Source organism: Aedes albopictus, chromosome 3, assembly GCF_035046485.1.
Source record: "Aedes albopictus strain Foshan chromosome 3, AalbF5, whole genome shotgun sequence".
Classification (NCBI taxonomy): Eukaryota; Metazoa; Arthropoda; class Insecta; order Diptera; family Culicidae; genus Aedes; species Aedes albopictus.
The window spans coordinates 361,783,653-361,802,903 of record NC_085138.1 but is presented as its reverse complement, the minus strand read 5'-3'; the positions used below and the strand labels follow the sequence as shown (position 1 = coordinate 361,802,903).

General features: G+C 41.1%; 1 protein-coding gene across 1 annotated transcript in view; it reads right to left on the bottom strand.

The window, feature by feature from the left end:
- LOC109428885 (facilitated trehalose transporter Tret1) overlaps positions 1 to 18,136 on the bottom strand; it is a 50,703-nt gene extending 32,567 nt beyond the window's left edge. Inside the window, exons 1-3 of the mRNA XM_029875035.2 lie at positions 17,610 to 18,136; positions 16,161 to 16,509; positions 8,156 to 8,291 (exon numbers count right to left, since the gene is read on the bottom strand). Coding sequence (XP_029730895.1) covers positions 8,156 to 8,291; positions 16,161 to 16,509; positions 17,610 to 17,626 — 502 coding nt within the window. The 5' untranslated portion in view covers positions 17,627 to 18,136. The remainder of the gene's footprint in view (positions 1 to 8,155; positions 8,292 to 16,160; positions 16,510 to 17,609) is intronic.
- Positions 18,137 to 19,251: the final 1,115 nt, after the last annotated feature.

Genomic DNA, 19,251 nt, shown 5'->3' with positions numbered 1-19,251 from the left:
TTTGGCCACTTCGGGAACATCCGGGGTGCCCTAGCGGAACCTGTAGTAGAGGACACTTGTATTTTCACTCCAAAATATACCGTGCGGCAGCTCATTCTTCATGATTTTCCGTCAGTAGGATTATTTTAACTGTAAAAATGGTCATTGATCGTTTTGGCCACTTCGGGAACATCCGGGGTGCCCTGGCGGAACCTGTGGTAGAGGGCACTTGTATTTTTACTCCAAAATATACCGTGCGGCAGCTCATTCTTCATGATTTTCCGTCAGTAGGATTATTTTAGCTGTAAAATTGTCGATGACCGTTTTGGCCATTTCCGGAACATATGGAGTGCCCTGGCGGAACCTGTGGTAGAGGACACTTGCATTTTTACTCCAAAATATACCGTGCGGCAGCTCATTCTTCATGATTTCCGGTCAACAGAATTATTTCTGCTGCAGAAATGATCGTTGACCGTTTTGGCCACTTCCGAAACATCTGGAGTGCCCTGGTGGAATCTGTAGTACAGGACAGTTGCATTTTTATTCCATAATATACCGTGCGGCAGCTCATTCTTCATGATTTCCGGTCAAAAGAATTATTTTAGCTGTAGAAATGATCGTTGACCGTTTTGGCCATTTCCGGAACAACTGGAGTGCCCTAGTGGAACCTGTAATAGAGGACACTTGCATTTTTACTCCATAATATACCGTGCGGCAACTCATTCTTCATGATTTCCGGTCAATAGAATTATTTCAGCTGTAAAATGATCATTGACCGTTTTATCCACTTCCGGAACATCCGGAGTGCCCTGGCGGAACCTGTAGTAGAGAACACTTGCATTTTTACTCCATAATATACCGTGCGGCAACTCATTCTTCATGATTTCCGGTCAATAGAATTATTTTAGCTGTAAAAATGATCTTTGGCCGTTTGGGCCACTTCCGGAACATCCGGGGTGCCCTGGTGGAACCTGTAATAGAGGACACTTGCATTTTTACTCCATAATATACCGTGCGGCAACTCATTCTTCATGATTTCCGGTCAATAGAATTATTTCAGCTGTAAAATGATCGTTGAACGTTTTGGCCACATCCGGGGTGCCCTGGCGGAACCTGTAGGAGAAGACGCTTGAATTTTCACTCCAAAATATACCGTGGGGCAGCTCATTCTTCATGATTTCCGGTCAATAGAATTATTTTAGCTGTGCAGTGATCGTTGGCCGTTTTGGCTAGTTCCGGCTACCCCGAATGCCCTGGCGGAACCTGTAGTAGAGGATACTTTTTTTTTTTTATTCCAAAGCATACCGTGCGGCAGCTCATTCTTCATGCTTTCCCTTCAATAGGATTATTTTAGCTGTTTCAAATGGTCATTGACCGTTTTGGTGGAACATCGAGGGTGCCCTGGCGGAACCTGTAGTAGAGGACACTTGTATTTTACTCCATAATGTACCGTGCGGCAGCTCATTCTTCATGATTTCCTGTCAATAGATTTATTTTAGCTGTAAAAATGGTCGTTGACCGTTTTGGCCACTCCCGGTACATCCGGGGTGCCCTGGTGGAACCTGTAGTAGAGGACATTTGCATTTTTACTCCAAAATATACCGTGCGGCAATTCATTCTTCATGTTTATTCGCCAAAAGGCTTAATTTAGGCTATGAAAATGATCATTGATCATCGTGGCCACTTCTGGAACGTACAAGATGCACCTGGTAGAGGACACCTGAATTTTTTCTCCATAATATACCGTGCGGCAGTTCATTCTTCATGTTTATTCGTCAATAGGATTCTTGTAGCTATGAAAATGATCATCGACTATCGTGGTCACTCCCAGAACGTCCGGAGTGCCCTGGCAGAACCTGTAGTAGAGGACGATTACATATTTACTCCAGAACATGTCGTATTGCAGCTCATTCTTCATGATTTTCCATCAGTAGGATTATGTTAGCTGTAAAAATGGTCATTGGCCGTTTTGGCAACTTTCTGAACATCCGGGGTGCCCTGGCGGAACCTGTAGTAGAGGACGCTTGCATTTGTACTCCAAAACATACCGTGTGGTAGCTCATTCTTCATGATTTCTCGTCAATACGATTCTTTTAGCTGTAAAGAAGGCCATTGACAATTTTGGCCACTTCCGGAACGTCCGGGGTACCCTGGCGGAACTTGTATTAGAGGACACATGCACTTTTACTCCAGAACATACAGTGTGGTAACTCTTTCCTTACGATTTTTGTCAAGAGGATGCTCTCATCTGGCATCCAGCGGCTGGTCATAGAATGGTCCTCGAGAATTTCTATAGCCATAAAAAAATCGGAGCCTGACCATAACATGCGGGCAATAATGTGTCGGTTCCCATGGCAGATTTTTATACGAAATAACGTCCAAAAGATTTGATGTGTCATAAAATCCTATGTACCTTCTCTCCTTGGACCTTATGACGTAACTGCATGTTGGAAGTTATTTCACGGGAAAATGCGCCATAAATTCTTAGGACATTATGGTCTAGGACGTTATGATACTGAGCTAAAATAATCATTGACCATCACTTCTATGGTGCCCTGGCGGAACCTGTAGAAGAGGACACGTACAATTTTACTCCAACTGTATGTGCCGCAACTCATTCGTCATGATTTGCCGTGACATTGATATTTCCTCCTTCAGTGTCAATGTCACGGCAAATCATGACGAATGAGTACCAGATAAATTCATTGAGCAATTTCTGAATGCATCCCTATCGCAGCCTTCGAAGAAATCCACGGAGGAATACCTGAGAAGTTCCGGGTTTATATCAGGAGCAATTACTGGAGGAATCCCAGCAAAAATGGCTTGAGTAATTCTAGCATGAATCGAAAGAATTTCTTGAAGCAATACAAAAAGATGTTCCCGTAAAAATTCTAAGAAGAAATTATGGAGTAAGCACAGAAAATACATAGACGAAAGCGTACAGGGAAATTTATAGAGGAATCGTGGAGAAATTAACAGAGAATTTCTTAGATAACATGTTTGAGTTGGAAAATAACTGAAGGCATCCATAGAGATGCTTTTATTATGAAATCTCCTTAACCCTTCAGCGCGCGCGCTGTTGTAAAAAGTACAACACTACTAAAAAACCTCGCTCGACGTAAACAGCGCGAGCGCGATGCAGTTTCGGTTGCTCGATGGCGCGCGTCCTGAAAGGTTAAATGGAGAAATCCCTGGAAGCATCCTCAGTAGAGCTTCTAAAAACCAGCAGGATTTCCTGAAGGAATCATATGATGGAATCCTGAATGAATCCTTAGGAAATCTTCTATATAAGGTTTGTATAAATCCACGGAGTAATTCAAGGAGAAATTATAAGAGAAATCCTTCCTGAAATTGTTGAATGCATTTCTAGATAAATTTATTTGTAAGTACCAGTAGAAATTCCTGAAATACCTGCAAGAATACCTAAAGCAGGCCTGCCCAACCTTTAACGATCGCGGGCCATGGATTACACTCCACACCAGTTGACGGGCCAAGTGCACCGCGGTGCACGATCTGAAAACCGCTGTTAAATCAATTACAAAGAGATATTTTGAAATCACCTTTTGACAGCTGGGCAACTGTTTGACTGCTCTGACCAGTACAAAATGCGACGAGGGGTGATTGGACAAATCGCTCCCATACAAACTTGAAAGTTATTTTTAAATGGGTTCCCGGCTTGGTTCCCGGACATCAAAATTCATGAAAATTTGGACTTCGGCTCAGTTTGGCATGCAGATTCAGAATATGAAATTATCTCAACACCGCTAAAGAAGCCAATTAAGACACTGCATCTTATAATCTGAATTATTGTTCATCTGATTGGACGCAGGGGCTCCATTTCCCCCAACAATGGAAATTTTGAAAATGAGTAGAATTACTCTGAGGTTACGCTGAAACGTTGGTTTTCTAAATTGCAATGTCAGCCAGAAATTTCGTAAACATTTCAAAGTTCATTGCGAAAATTTGATGCCTCTTCCGGACGTAATCTGTAAGAAGCTCAAAATAACTGATTGAAAATCTTTGAAAATACCTATATTGACTTTAAATTATAAGCTTGCTTTGAAATTATAATTCATTGGAAAAGAGAAAACATTCAAATTTATTACTCCACCGGAAAAAAGTCAATACTTTTCTTCATTCGTGCCGCGGGCCGCATGGAATGTCCTCGCGGGCCGGATGCGGCCCGCGGGCCGTACGTTGGGCAGCCCTGACCTAAAGGAAATCCAAAAGAAAAACTTTCAGAGTTTTCAAAGGAGGAATGACTGGAAAAATTATTAGGAAAATATCAGAAGAGAATCTTATGGAAATGCATGGATGAAGTCCCAAGGGAATTCCTGGAGGAACACCAGCATAAATTCCTGGAGGAATCTCAACACTGATTCTCGAAGGGTTTCCAGGAGGAATCTATATTGGAATCTCAGAAAAAAACATAGAGGAAGCTTTGGAGAAACACCTCCAAGAATCGGCAATTCCTGAAAAAAACACAGTAAAACATGAATCCCAGCATAAATTCCTGTAGCAATCCCAGCAAGTATTCTTGGAGGAATCCCTGGAGGCAACTTTAGAAGAAAGGAACAGTTTTCAAATTGGGACGAGATTGAGTCAGGAGAGTGAAAAAAATGATTACATGTTTGTCTTACTTATAATTACTAACCAGGCAACTTTTGACGTTTGTTTTATTCCGGAGGTACATAATAAAAAGGGAGGGTCTTTCATCTATTTGAAACGATAAAACTTTTTAAGTTGGATAGCGTTAGGTTATTACATTATTTTTATTTGTTTTCATCCGAGAACTTTACCATAATGCTAATTTATCACACATTAGGTTACTACATGTTACGCAAGGGCACCATGCAAATGTCAATGATAATTTTCAAAGCTATAAGAATCCTGAACATAAAAAAATCATGAAGAATAAGCTGCTGCACAGTATATTATGGAGTAAATATGCAAGCACCCTTTACTACAGGTTCTTCCAGGGCACCCTGGGTGTTCCAGAAGTGGCCGAAATGGTCAATGACCGATTTCATAGTTATAAGAGTCGTATTGACAAAAATTCATAAAGAATAAGCAACCGCACGATGAGTTGTGGAGGCAAAGTGCAAGGTCTTTTACTACAGTCACTACTAGGGAACCCCACAAATGCAGGAAATGGCCATAATTATGATTGACAATTATCATAGCTATAAGAATCTTGTTCTTGGAAGATCATGAAGATTGAGCTGCCACACAGTATGTTCTGGAATAAGTGTGGAAGTATCCTTTTTACAGGTTCCGCCAGGACACCTCGGACGTTTCGGAAGTGGTCAAAACGGTCATTGACCATTTTCATAGCAAAAACAATCCTAATGACGAAAAATCATGAAGAATGAGCTGCTGCACGGTATGTTCTGGAGTAAAAATGCAAGTGTCCTTTACTACAGGTTTCACCAGGGCACTCCAGATGTTCCGGAAATGGCTAAAACAGTCAACGATCATTTCTACAGCTAAAATAATTCTATTGACCGGAAATCATGAAGAATGAGCTGCCGCACGGTACATTTTGGAGTAAAAATGCAAGTGTCCTCTACTACAGGTTCCGCCAGGGCACTCCAGATGTTCCGGAAATGGCCAAAACGGTCAATGATCATTTCTACAGCTAAAATAATTCTATTGACCGGAAATCATGAAGAATGAGCTGCCGCACGGTATATTTTGGAGTAAAAATGCAAATGTCCTCTACTACAGGTTCCGCCAGGACACTCCAGATATTCCGGAAATGGCTAAAACAGTCAACGATCATTTCTACAGCTAAAATAATTCTATTGACCGGAAATCATGAAGAATGAGCTGCCGCACGGTACATTTTGGAGTAAAAATGCAAGTGTCCTCTACTACAGGTTCCGCCAGGGCACTCCAGATGTTCCGGAAGTGGCCAAAACGGTCAATTACCATTTTTACAGTTAAAATAATCCTACTGACGGAAAATCATGAAGAATGTGCTGCCGCACGGTATATTTTGGAGTGAAAATACAAGTGTCCTCTACTACAGGTTCCGCTAGGGCACCCCGGATGTTCCCGAAGTGGCCAAAACGGTCAATGCCCATTTTTACAGCTAAAATTATCCTACTGACGGAAAATCATGAAGAATGAGCTGCCGCACGGTATGTTTTGGAGTAAAAATGAAAATGTCCCCTGGCACCGGTTCCCCCGGAGGCGTTCCAGGGGATCCAGAAACATCCAGAAGGACTCCAGGTGTTCAGAAAATGTACTAATACAATCAGCTTCGATAAAGCTTCAATTATTGCAAATGTTTTAAAGTTGTTCCATAGAGAAAAAAATAGTTCTGATAGAAATACCCCAAATACCATAACGTTGGTACCCCACGGGAATCCGGAATAACTCCGAAACCATCCGGGTTTTAGACTTCGTGTCCCATTTTATCAAAACTAGAATAAAAACTGGATATTGTCTCAAATTTTCATTAGGATTGGATAAAAATCAACAGAGTTATGAATTTTTCAAGTTGAAAATTTGTTGCGAAAATGACCTTGGTCTTTTGGGTGTTAAAAGCCGATAGCGAAGTTCGGGAGCGAAAGTGGAGGTGGGTCGGCCACACTCTACACAGGGGCGGGAACGAAATCTGTAAACAAGCGTTAGATTGGAACCCAGCAGGATATCGCAACAGAGGCAGACCCAAAGGCTCATGGCGGCGCAGCCTCAACAAAGAAATAAAGGAAGTCGACAGAAATTTGACCTGGCCACAGATCAAGGCGATGGCAAGCAATCGCCCAGGAAGGAGATCTTTCAATTCGGCCCTCTGCACCACCATGGGGTGCTCAGGACTGAAAGTAAAGTAAAGTAGTTCAATTACTAGCCGTAGTTTAGTGGTTTGTTATTGTATGATTTGGACCACACGTGTATGCTTATATAGTAATTATTAATTATAGCTGACAATATCTATGACACTCCTGAAATTAGTTCCGAGGGGCTCGAATCACAATCACAATCTTAATAATTCCGCATTCCTGTCCAAAAACAATCTCTCTGCTACTGGATCTCGTTGCTTCCTTAGTCAACTCTGAGATATGGGCAGCTATCTAAATAAATTCTTGTTAAGCGCCTAAAGGAACAATCATTTAATTTTCAACAATTTTGGAGAACAAATATAGACACACGGTGGGCCATGACAGTCACTCACCCACAACGATGAGGAGGTCCAGCTTGTTCCTATACTCAAGTATACGGTTATGCATACGTTCATATATCTTCCAAACGAGTCCAACGGGGAGGAAACGTTCTTGACCGCGCGTGTAGTGCGTTTATTTAGATACATCAAATCTCCAACAGGGTAACATGCTCTGTCCATATTCTGGTTCTTATCGGAGAAGTAGTTGTGTTTGACCCACTTTTTTCCCTTTGAATGTGTATAGATGTCCACGTTGTGTGTACAGACATTAAACTAATGCATTCCATTTCTAACTCATTAGTAGAGATCACCCTCGGATTTGTACGACGCTGCCGTCGACGGGGGTAGGACCTTACTCAAGCTGCGGCATGCTGAGCTTGAGCCAAGTCAATGTTATCTCGCCATTGTTGACTTACGATTGCACTTGACAGTAAGTAACGTATTTCCGTCCGTAGTAAGTAGTTGTTGCTTTTTTAGGGTTACTATATATACTGTGACCTTTAGAAGGTACTTGTAGATTAGAAACTGTGTAAACAAGTTCAAAGTAGTGCACTGTATACTTATGAGAAACATCGATTTGAAAGATCATGAGCTTCGATAGATCTGATAATTTGATGTATACAAAAGCTAATGAAGGTAATAAAAATAATAATGATAGCAAAAAGTGATTACGATGACAACCAAAATCACAGTAATATGTAATAATAATAATAGTATTGATGGAAATAACTATATTATCAATATATAGTAATGAACATAAAGTAAAGATAGTTATGATAATATTTAAAGTTAGATGTTTTTAATTGTGAAATTTTAGTGGCCAGATTTATTTTCAATTATTATCAACTCATTTTTAATATGTATTTCGTAACTGTATTGATTGTATTTCAAACTATTTACCCATCATAGAGTTATTCTACTCATTTCCGATTCACTTCGATTTATGTATCGTTCTCAATTATATGTCCCCGAATACCAAGTATGGTAACCCTACCGCGTATTACTCACCGATCCACGAGCCCATCTCGATGTCGATGAAGAGCGGTTCGCTGACATTGTACAGTTGGGGAAGAAGTACGGCCGAGTATCCAATCGGCATCCCGCATGCTGCCGCCAGGAGTAGAACTGCACATGTCACCAGACACTGAAATTGAATTGAATGATAGAAAGAAGGAATGATTGGTCAATAGTCTGTGCCGGCCACTATACATATGTGATGAAATGCAATTTGTGCTGTTGTTGTGCTTTCGATCACATCGATTAGAGTTTTTAATTGATTCGCTTGACTGGCGAGTAGGTGGGGTCAAATCGAGTGCGTGCTGGCGGAATATTGAATCAAACGGATGGCAGTTGGGCACATTGATAAATTGATTGGTTTTAATTTGTTGCATCAGATGGTTGTTGACTTCTTCGGTTGACTACTGATATTCTGCTGGATAGAAATCGAAATAATTTCAAAGTGATGTGGGATGACGAGTGATGGGATCACGTGAAATGATCACGTGTATGAATCGTCAATATATTTAGTCGTTTCATCGTTTGATCAGAGATGCTAATGGTTCTCAAGTTATATTACATATGCATCGATGTCATTGCAAAACTTGTTTGTTTGACAAATGTTTGTTGAGTTTAATATTAGCTCTCAAACAGCACATCGGCTTGAACAAATCCTATTAACACAGCAAAAAAACTGCAATTCATCACCTTACACATGCTGTAATTACAGGTTTGCTAAAAGCTCCTATTAACCAATGAATCTAGCGAACTATAACTCAATTAACTGCTTAGAAATATGAGCTGTGCTGACAGAATCGTTTGTTCTTTGGAATTGAGATCCAGCTGGTTGGGTAAAAACTATCATAAGAAAAACATTCAAAGGCAGATTATGGAGTAGAGGGGTTAAAACTACTATCAAAATCTGCGATGGGACCAGGGTTGAAAATTGTCATAAAAATATCATTTGGCTATTTGCAAATCTTATAGCCACTAGTAAAAAAATAAAAATTGACCATAGAGGACAATGATATAAAAACTTTGTTAACGATGCTAACAAATCAGACGCTTGTGAAAAGGATTGTACCTTAGACATGGCTTAACGTCTGATCACTTTGTTGTCTTCAACAAAGTTTTTCGGCATATCCAAGGTTAAGAGTTCTATGTCACCGGTTATGGGGTATAAGTAAAATTAGAACGCTTCTCGAGAAAAATGCCAAGAACATAACAATGTGTTATTATACAGATTTGAAATGAGTACACTAAAACCTGTTAAATGTGTTTATAGGGGAGAGCTAAGGAAGGTTGCAGTGGCGTTTCAGTGGGTCCCAAGGGGTTTCTGCGGGGTACCAGGAGATCTCAGAGCCTCTCTGAGATGAGTACCATGGGGTCCGCGGGGCTTTAAATAGGATTTCAGAGGAATTTCAGGAAGTTTTAGAGCATTCTCGTTGGGATTCAGAGACGTTACGAAAGCGTTACTGTGAAGTTTTCAAGGGTTTCGGACCGTATCAGGTGCGTTACATGGGGCCCGAGGGGGTTAAGGGAGATTTTGGAGGCATTTCAGGTAGTTTCAGAGCATTTTCGGCGAGATTCAGGGGCGTTACGGAATCGTTGTAGAGGAGTGTAATATGAAGCCCGAGGGGGTTGAGGGGGATTTTGGAGACAGTTCAGGAAGTTTCAGAGAATTTTCAGAGACCCCATCACATAACTTTTGAAACGCCTCTGAAATACCCTTTGATTTAGAGGTGTTCTTGAAACTCCCTGATACGACTCTGACTTAATTGAAACGCCCTTAAAATCATCATTATTAATTTAAAATGCCTCTGAAGCCCTTTGGACGCCTTTAATAGGGTCTATGAACCCCTTGAAACTCTCCTGAAAATTTCTAAAATGCTATCAAACACCCTTAAAATCTCTAGGAACGCCCTCAAAATGTTCCTGAAACACCCTGAAACTCTCTGAAATAACTCTAAAATACCTTGAAACGCCCCTCAAACCTCTTGTAACGTCCTTGAAAGGCTCCTGAAATCCCTTGAATTGCCTTTGAAGCCCCATCAAACGTCCCTGAAACCCCCATAATACTATAATACTAAAGTAATCTTATTAAAACGCCAACAAATCATGACAGAACGCCCTTAAAAGGCTCTTCTAATCTCTTGATGCAACCCTTTAAAACGCCACTAAAACCCCCTTTTTTCGACTCTTTTGGAAACCCCCTTAGCCCCACCTCAAATTCCCAGGAGCAAGACCTGTTCTCGCGAACTTGTTCCCTTCATTGAAGCCCAAGCTTAATTTATGTATAAACTAGCTGTCCCGGCAAACTTTGTCTTGCCAAGCTGTCTTGGTTTGACAACTGTTGGGTTCATTGCAGCACGGCACTCTAGAACGGTGTTATTGCGATCGTGTTGATTTTCTTCCCAGTTCATAAAAAATCAGGTTTTTATCAATTTTCTTACTATTTTAGATGATTTCCACAAATTTTACTACTTGCACAGCTGCCATGAATACGAATCGAACCATGCAAGGGTCATTTTGATCGGTTCATCCATTCGTGAGTTTTGTTGCCTCAAAGGGACTTCAAACTCATTTTTATATATATAGATTCCCTCTTTCTATGACTTTTATAATTTATGCACATTTTTAATTTATGCAGTCTCAGCCATGTGCCTAAAAGGAGGTTCCAGTGTATAGCTGGAAAATGTTATTGGAATTATCAGAAGCATGACAGCAGAAATGACATAAAATAGAATGAAATATAAGTGGCAAATAATTGTTTTTGACATGTAGTATTTTGAGCCTCATAGGGGCGATTTCTTCACCTTGGCTTAAGCGTTAAGCCAGGCTTAACTATATGGGTAAGCCTGGCTTACTGGGTAAGCCGAGGTGAAGAAATCGGCCCTTGTGAATATTAGGTAGATTACCTTTCGTAATTGGGTTCTTTAGGGGTATCCGGATTATTCCATAAACGGATTCTCCGCCCAAAAATTAGTCGAAATCCAAAATTTCATAATTTTTGGAGTCCGGGAACTATTTTTAAAATGCATTTAAAGTTTGTATGGGGAAAATTTTTTGTTCGGGTCGAACTGTCACTTTATCGATTGAACTGTCATTCTATCCACGAAAATTAAAACTGTTTTGTTAATTAAACCACCAAAACAAAGGTATTGGAATCCAATAAGATCACGTTTCACTCAGAAAAATGAGCTCTTTCGATTAGGCTATAAAAAATAGCAATATTTTATTCACTAAACAACCCAATTCCAACCCATTACCCATTAAAGTAAATATTTTTATGCAATTCAGTATTAAAATTTTTATTTTATACTATCCATTTCAGTATCATAATGACCTATTTTTCCGTACTGGGTCATTATGCAGCTGAAATGAGTAGCATAATGAAAAAAAGTTGCATAATGTTCATAATGCAACTCATTTGAACATAAAGAGTCCCAGGGGATTTCAAGGTGTTTCAGGGGTAACCAGAAGATCTTAGAGGCGTTTCAAGGGACCCCAGGGGGTTCCAGTGGTACGATGAGGCCTCAGTGGCGTTTAAGGTGGGTTCAGGGTCGTATCAGATGATTTCAAGGGGTCTCAGGGGAAATTCAGGGGGTCTTAGGGGAGTTTCAGTGGGTAACAGGATATTTGAGCGGTGTTTCAGGAAGGTCCCAAGGGATGTCAGGATCTCCCGGAAACGCCCCTGAGATCCTCTGGAATTTCCCTGGAACCTTCTAAGACCTTTCGCAGTGTCCCTAAGCCCCCCTGGAACGCCCCTGAGACTCCCTGAAACGCTCCTGAAACCCTCTGCGACAGCCGTGAGACCCCCTGAAACGCCCCTGATACCTAATGGTACCTTCTGAAATTCCTTGGGACACCATAGAAACGCTTCTCTCCCCCTTGGGAGCCCCTGAAACTCCCTAAAACTCCCCCGGAAAGCTTCTTGGACCCATAAAGTACCCCTTGAGCTCCCTATACCCCGTGGGATTTCCTTAAAACGTCTTTCAATCTCTTGCAACACTCTCTGAATCCCCCTGAAGTGCCCTGAGATCTCTGGAGCCCCCTGCAATTTTCCTGAAATTCCTTGAAGCGCCCCTGAGTCCTCATTGAAATTCCATGGGATCTCGTTGACACGCCTTTGAAATCTCGTTAGATCCCTTTGAAACGCCCCTCAATGGAAACAAATCGGTATAAAACGCGAATAAATTCAATATCTCTGCTCGGAGTGGAGCGATTCGAGTTTTTGACTTAAACTGCCAAAATCTTTATAGTTTCAAGTAAGGAAGATGCCATTCACCACAATGCTGGAAATCAGTGTATTGAGCACGTTTTACTTCGCTCTCTCTCTCTCACCTTTTAGAGAAAATCCTCATCTATTCCCGACTGGCATGCAAAATAAATTCCTTATTTATATAACAACTTTGGGGCTGTCCATTAATTACGTAAGGGTTTATGGGGGGAGAGGGGGTTTGAGAAATCTTACGCGCCATACAAAAAAAAAATGGGTTGTCATACAAAAAATCCAGCAAGGGGGGGAGGGAGTGTCGAAAAATCATAAAAATTCCCTTACGTAATTAATGGACAGCCCCTTCGTGGTATCGGTAATTTTACGTAAGGATGGCCCTGTTTTTATCGATTCCGTTCCACTCTGGGTGGAGATGCTTGTGAAAGTTTCAAAAAAATAGGGGTTACCGGGGTTATTTGAAGATATTTCAATTTTTAAGGCCATGCGGTGAGCCAAACCAGCATCATTCAATACTACGGCAGCATTGTGCGGCGAGTGACACCTTCCTTATCTGAAACTAATGGTTTCAAAGGTAATGTCAAAAATTCAAGCGAATCCAACCACTCCAAGCAGAGATATTGAATTTATTCCCGTTTTATCCCTGCTTTTTCCTCATTTGACCTCCTGGAATCCCCTGAAATTGTCTGAAACGCCCTTGCAAGCCCCGAAACGCCCTTGTGAACTTCTGCAACTTCAATGGAACCTCCGGAGGCTCTATGAAGTGACCCTGAGCCCCCCGCCCCAGAAAACCCCTGAGTCATCCTGAGACCCCTTGAAGCGCCTCTGAGACCACCTGGATCCCTCGGAAACCTCTTACATCGCATAAGACAACCTTGAGACCATTTTAAACATATCTGAGACCACATGGTACTCCCTGAAACCCCCTGGGACCGCTTAAAACGTCCTTGACATCTCCTGGTACCCCCTGAAACGCCCCTGAAACCCTCTGGAACCTCCAGGGAAGCCCATGATACCCATTGAAGCGTCCGTAAGGTGACCTGGAACTCCACATGAAGCGTTCGTGAGACCCCATTGAATCCCCTAAAATAACCTGAGATGACCATGAAACTCCCACAAAAGCCCCTGATTTTTCATGTGACACTCTGAAATGTCCTGGGAACCTCTGAAATGCCCTTGAGATCTCCTGGTATCCCCCTGAAACCCCTGAGACTTTTTGAAGCGTTCCTGAGGTTGAGGCCGCTAGTATCCCATGGGGCCGCTGAAAGTGCCCATGAGGCCCCTTAGAATCGCCCTGAGACCTTCAGAAATGCACCTGAAACTCCGTCATAGGAGGCCTCCGAGAGCCCTTGAAGTCCTTGAGATCCCCTTAAACGCCATTGAGACTTCTCTGTACTTCCTGAAACCTCAATGAAACGCATCTGAGATCTTCTGGAACATTCCTGGAACCCTCTGAGAAGCATCCCTGAAGCCACTTGGAACCCCCTGAGACGCGCTGGAACCTCATCGGATTCCTTTGAAGGCATGGCCTTAAACGCCCCTGAGATCTCCTGGTATTCCCTGATATCTCTTGGGACCTCTTTGGCACGCCTCTGAAATCTTACGGTACCCTCTGAAACCCATTAGGACCCTCTGAAACGCCCCTGAAACCTCCCTTTGTTCTCTTCTATAAACGTGCCCTGGCTGCCGATGCCATAGTTACTATCATTAGTCTCTTGGAACCCCCTTTCTTTTGGGCTCTTTGGGAACTTGTGGAACGCCTTTGAATTTTATTGTTATTGTGCTTTGCGAAAGTAGCCATGTAGGTAGCACTATTTTTCGCTTGCATGCCAATACAGTGCTAGTGTAAAACTGATCTGCTCTATATTGGCCGTATATAAGCCCTATAAGGCCAAAAAGGCAAACTGTAGTGCTAATGATTACTTGAGTTAGTTATCTAGATATTTTACAAATAGTATTCAGGAACAATATTATATGACTATTCAGGACATATTATAAACTTAGTGTATCTATATCTCAATCAGTTGCTCAGTGGTTTTTCTACCAATTTGCGTTCTCTTAAAGGCACCAAATCGAAGTGGATAACTGACACTGATGAAGATTACAAGTGGTAGTCGTAATACGTGTATCTGTCAAAGGATAAGCAACATACACACTTAATTTGAAATGCCGGGATCTCAGCATTTTCTCAAACTTTCGCCGAGATTCGCACAGCCGAGCGATCGGCAAATAGCAACATAACCGAGACCTCAGCAACTTTGACAGTTCATTACTGAGGTTCGGCAACTGTTTTGCTGAGAATCAGCTAACAAATGCAAATTTAACTGATATATCAGTTTTTGAGTTTGCTGAGTAGTCGGCTGTGCGCGGAAAGCCGAGCCCGCGAATATTTTTTAAGTGTGTAGGGGGGAATTAAAAGGTACGAAACTGATTACACTCATTCGAATACCAAATCGAGGTTACAACATCCTAGCAAAATGCTATTGAATTTAATTGTGATTTGAATTTGAGTAAGAAAAGTAACAAAAACACTATTAATTACATGGATTTGTTTGGTTTCTTACATGAACCACAATTGAGGGGGTTAGAAGCAAAGGGGTGTAAGTGACAAAAACCCACTTTCGAATAAATGAGGTTTAAAGTTTTTCACCAATTTTTCAATCCATACAAAATGTATGGAGTTTCAAAAACGACCCAATTTTCTACGATATATTGTAATTTTTCTAATCATTGTAAAAATAATCTTAAAAAAAGTTCCTTAAAAGCTTGAAATCTGAAGAATTTTTTGAAATGCTCAGCTAAAAATCGATAAAATGGTCACTTACACCCCTTTGATTCAAGGCCCCTCAATTAATAACTATAAATACTCTCTGGAATGCTCGAAAATTTTATCATTTTTCCTCGAAGATCATATTTCATATTAGTAAAGCAAATAGAAAACTCTTATTAGATTTGAATTGTCGATTCTAGGTCGTTTAAGGAACTTTTGGTAATGGAAACTTTTTTGACTTCCTTGAGCATAGAATATATTCGCACTTGCTACACAATAGACAAATGCGAAATGGTCATTGATGGCAAAGAAAGCTCTCAGTTAATAACTGTGGAAGTGCTCATAGACCACTAAGCTGAGGGCCATCCATTAAGTACGTCACGGTCCTAGGGGGGAGGGGGGTTTGTAAAAGTGTGACAAGCAGTGTATTAGATATAGGAAAACCCCGTACGAAGGGGGGAGGGGGGGGGGGTCGAAAATTCCCAATTTTAGCGTGACGTACTAAATGGATGCTCCCTGAGAAGAGCTGTCCTAAAACCAAGAAGAGGAGAAGGTTACAAATGGCAATGTGCATAGTACTCATTTAAGCAACTTCATCCACGGTGTGTTCATGTTATGTTTACAATATGCTGCTATAAAACGATCACAAGAGATAAAGGGTTCGTTTTGCAATAATATTCATGTAAATGATACCAGTTATCTAATTCTATATTTGACAAAACACAGACTGTTAATTTCCTTAAACATAACAGAACAAATAACAAAGGTTAGTGGGTGGATTGAATGTACAGTACACTAAAGAGGCCAGTCGTTCATAAACTCAAACAGCAATCTGTTTCGGTTTCGAGTGTCAACCTTGAAAGGGCTGATAAAATGAGCCCTATTTTATATTATAGCTCGTTTAAATTTTAGTTATCACATCACGGCTAAGATGACATTTTGAGTATTTTTTAGGGATTTTTAAGCACTCATTAATGCAAAGATGCAAAGAAAGAACATTTTTCGAAACATACCTGATTGAACACTCCTTTGGTCGTGGAATGGAATTTCTCATCTTCAGCTTCCTCTTTCTGTTGCAGATACTGTTCATCTAATTCTTCCAGTTTCCCATCTAGATAGAAGGACGCTAACACTCTCGAAGGAGGCTGTTGTTCCTGTTCTTCTTTTTGAAATGCTTGCGATTCTAATGTTTCGGGGATTTGCACTTCACTTTGGTTGTTATTCACTACGATTGCACTACTTTCTACACTAATGGTACCACTAATGACAACTGTTGGAATGATGGTTGACTCTTCCTGATACTCGGGAGGTTGATGCCGTGCTTCAAGGATCGTATCACCAACTAGGGGAGACTGTGCGTTGCTGTAGGTGGGAAAGGAATGTAAATCCTATAGTTTTGTGAAGCTTGTAAAATTTGGGTCAAATATGGTAGACTTGTAAACATGTTAACTCAGTAAGACGAAACTAAGGAAAGCAAATTTCAAATATCCGTAAGACAAGAGAAGGACAGTTTTTAAATTTTCATACAATGATGACAATACTCATAAAGTTCTTAAATACAATTCCCAAGCAACAAATTGAAGACCAATTTGCCTTCAGGTGGTTTTGAGCGCTGTTATAAAACCAATTTGATTTTATGTTGGCTTTATGTAGGTGTTTAGAATCTCCTCGTATCTACTTGGTTTTAAGAAGTCATAAATAGCTGGTTCCCAGCTTTTAATCGCACCAAGTGTGTTATTATCATCATTTCCAACGTTCTAAACCTTTGAACCTAGCAATCCCAGCTCTCATACCAGATGTTCATCGTCCACGGTTAGAACTGTATCACTTGGGTTTCAAATTACCGCTCTAACTCAGTTTCAGTGGTCCCATTTTCTAAAATTATGTCATTGCCATCATTCATCTGGCACGTTAAACTCTCGTCTGGGCATGGCACACGTATCAAATCATTTATGTCTCAACTGCTTTGTTTGTTTCTTCTCTTGGTTTGGTCTGGAGTTCGGGTATTCTTCATCCTTCTAGGAAACACCATTTCGCGTGGGAGGGTTTTGCCGTTCGTTGACCTTTTATCTTTATTTGATTTGAATGGGTTGATTGCACAGGTCGGCAGTAATGAATTAGCAAAACGTTTGAAAGTTGAACTTCGAGCTTTGAGTCACTGTTATTGAATGTGGCGTATCTGGAGACAATGTATTGACGAACATCTAAGTTATCGTTCTTCTTAATTATCCTACAAAATAAAAATTATCGTCACCGGCGCTGGTGGTGTTCTGTTCCCGACGAGCGAGATTTCTAAACTCTGCCTCTCAGTTTTCCACTTGTTGCTAGCTTTTCCACTGTTGACCAGTGCGAACACTCGCTTCGTTCGTTGACCTTCACTGTCCCTCAAATTCAGCACAAAAACATTTCCATCCAGTAACTGCTAGTTTTCCCACACAAAACGACACTTCTCATCAAATTACCTTTTATCGAACTTCATTTCGTTTTCTTCTTTCTGTAACTAAACCCTTCCTATCATTTCTTCGATGACTTTGACCCAGTCGACGCTCACTCCACCACCGCAACCCTTATCGATTGACGTTTGGCAAGTCACTCGAACCGTATTTGCACAAAAATCTTCCTCCTTCCACTTTTGCCACAGAAATCAAATCGAAGAAAACTCGCTGAGATCACACGCGTGCATTTGCCTATCTTGCGAAACTCACGAAGTCTTATCAAATCAACGGTCGAGCGACGAATGTCCGCTGATCGCTAGAACCGTTTTCGTATATATGCGAAGCGCGGGTTTTATCCAACAACTATGTAGATACCTACGACTTGCAGGCAGCGCTCAACCCACAGACTCGTGCGAGTTCAAGTCTCGTGTCATACCTATAAGCAAGGCGTATCATCACAATTGTTGGAGCTGGATGTGATGCCCATCAGCTCGCAGTCTCGTCTCGAGAGGAAACCATAAAGTATGACGTCGAATCGTCACCGTCGCCGTCGCCAAAAGTGAGCGTGGGTTGTTGATTCACGAGAGACGCGCTCTCTGTTTTGATTTTGCCATCAGCCAGCGCTTGAAATCGAAAGTGGAAGCCTGTTATCAAACGCGAGCGAGAGTAGATATAGTGGCGTCCATCAGCTGATTACTGCGATGGTGTTTGTACTAGCTTTGATGGTAACCCTTTTAAAACCGATAGTTGTATAGTCTGTCTGAAAGTTTCTATAAAAAAATGTTATAATTTTAACGATACATGATCTTACAAAAAGGAGAAACATGTTGCGCCGTTTTGATTGGCTTTTTGATTCCTGCCAGTGGTGAGCTCGTTTCATGCAATTGTTTTATTGCGATTGTTTCAAAGAAAATTATTCTCCCATGTCATAAATTATTGGAATTGTATGTAAATCCTATGATATCCTAGAATACAGTTTCAATAAAATATTTATTTCCTTCTGATAAGAGTGATAAGAGCTGCTTCTGTCCGCAGATGAATTATTATCGGTGAGTTCGTTCCATATTTAAAAAAAATCGCTATTATTGTCAGAACTAAACCATATTTTTCTTGTTTTCACCCAACAAATATTGTACGTTCCTCATGCCAAGTATCGGCACAAGTTTTCAAGTCACCTTTTGTTGATAATAAATATTTTTCTTTCATTTTTGCATTGACAAAATAAGTTGAATGGTTCATCATCTTCGGTGTCGACATATGTAATATTTTAGTCAAAGTGAAAATGTGTTTTGATTCAAATAAATGTTGCATGAATCACATTACTTTCTGGAGGATTTGCCGTACGGTAAAGATCTGGTCCGTTGTCGACCGGCCGTCGATGAAGCCGGCTTAATAACTTCCCACGAACTCATTCGTTTTAGGTGACAGACGACGGAAGATGATCTGCGACAGCAATTTGTAGGCAGCATTCAAAATAGTGATCGCCCTGAAGTTTTCACATTCCAAATGGTCGCCTTTCCTGTGAATGGGGCAGATTACCTCTTCCGTCCACTCCACCGGTAGCTGTTCGGCTTCCCAGATCCCTGCATATTTCGGCTCACGTTGGGGATGCGTTAAGCTTCTGATAGAACTTCTGTGTTACTTGAGAACGGCACAGAAGTTCCATTTC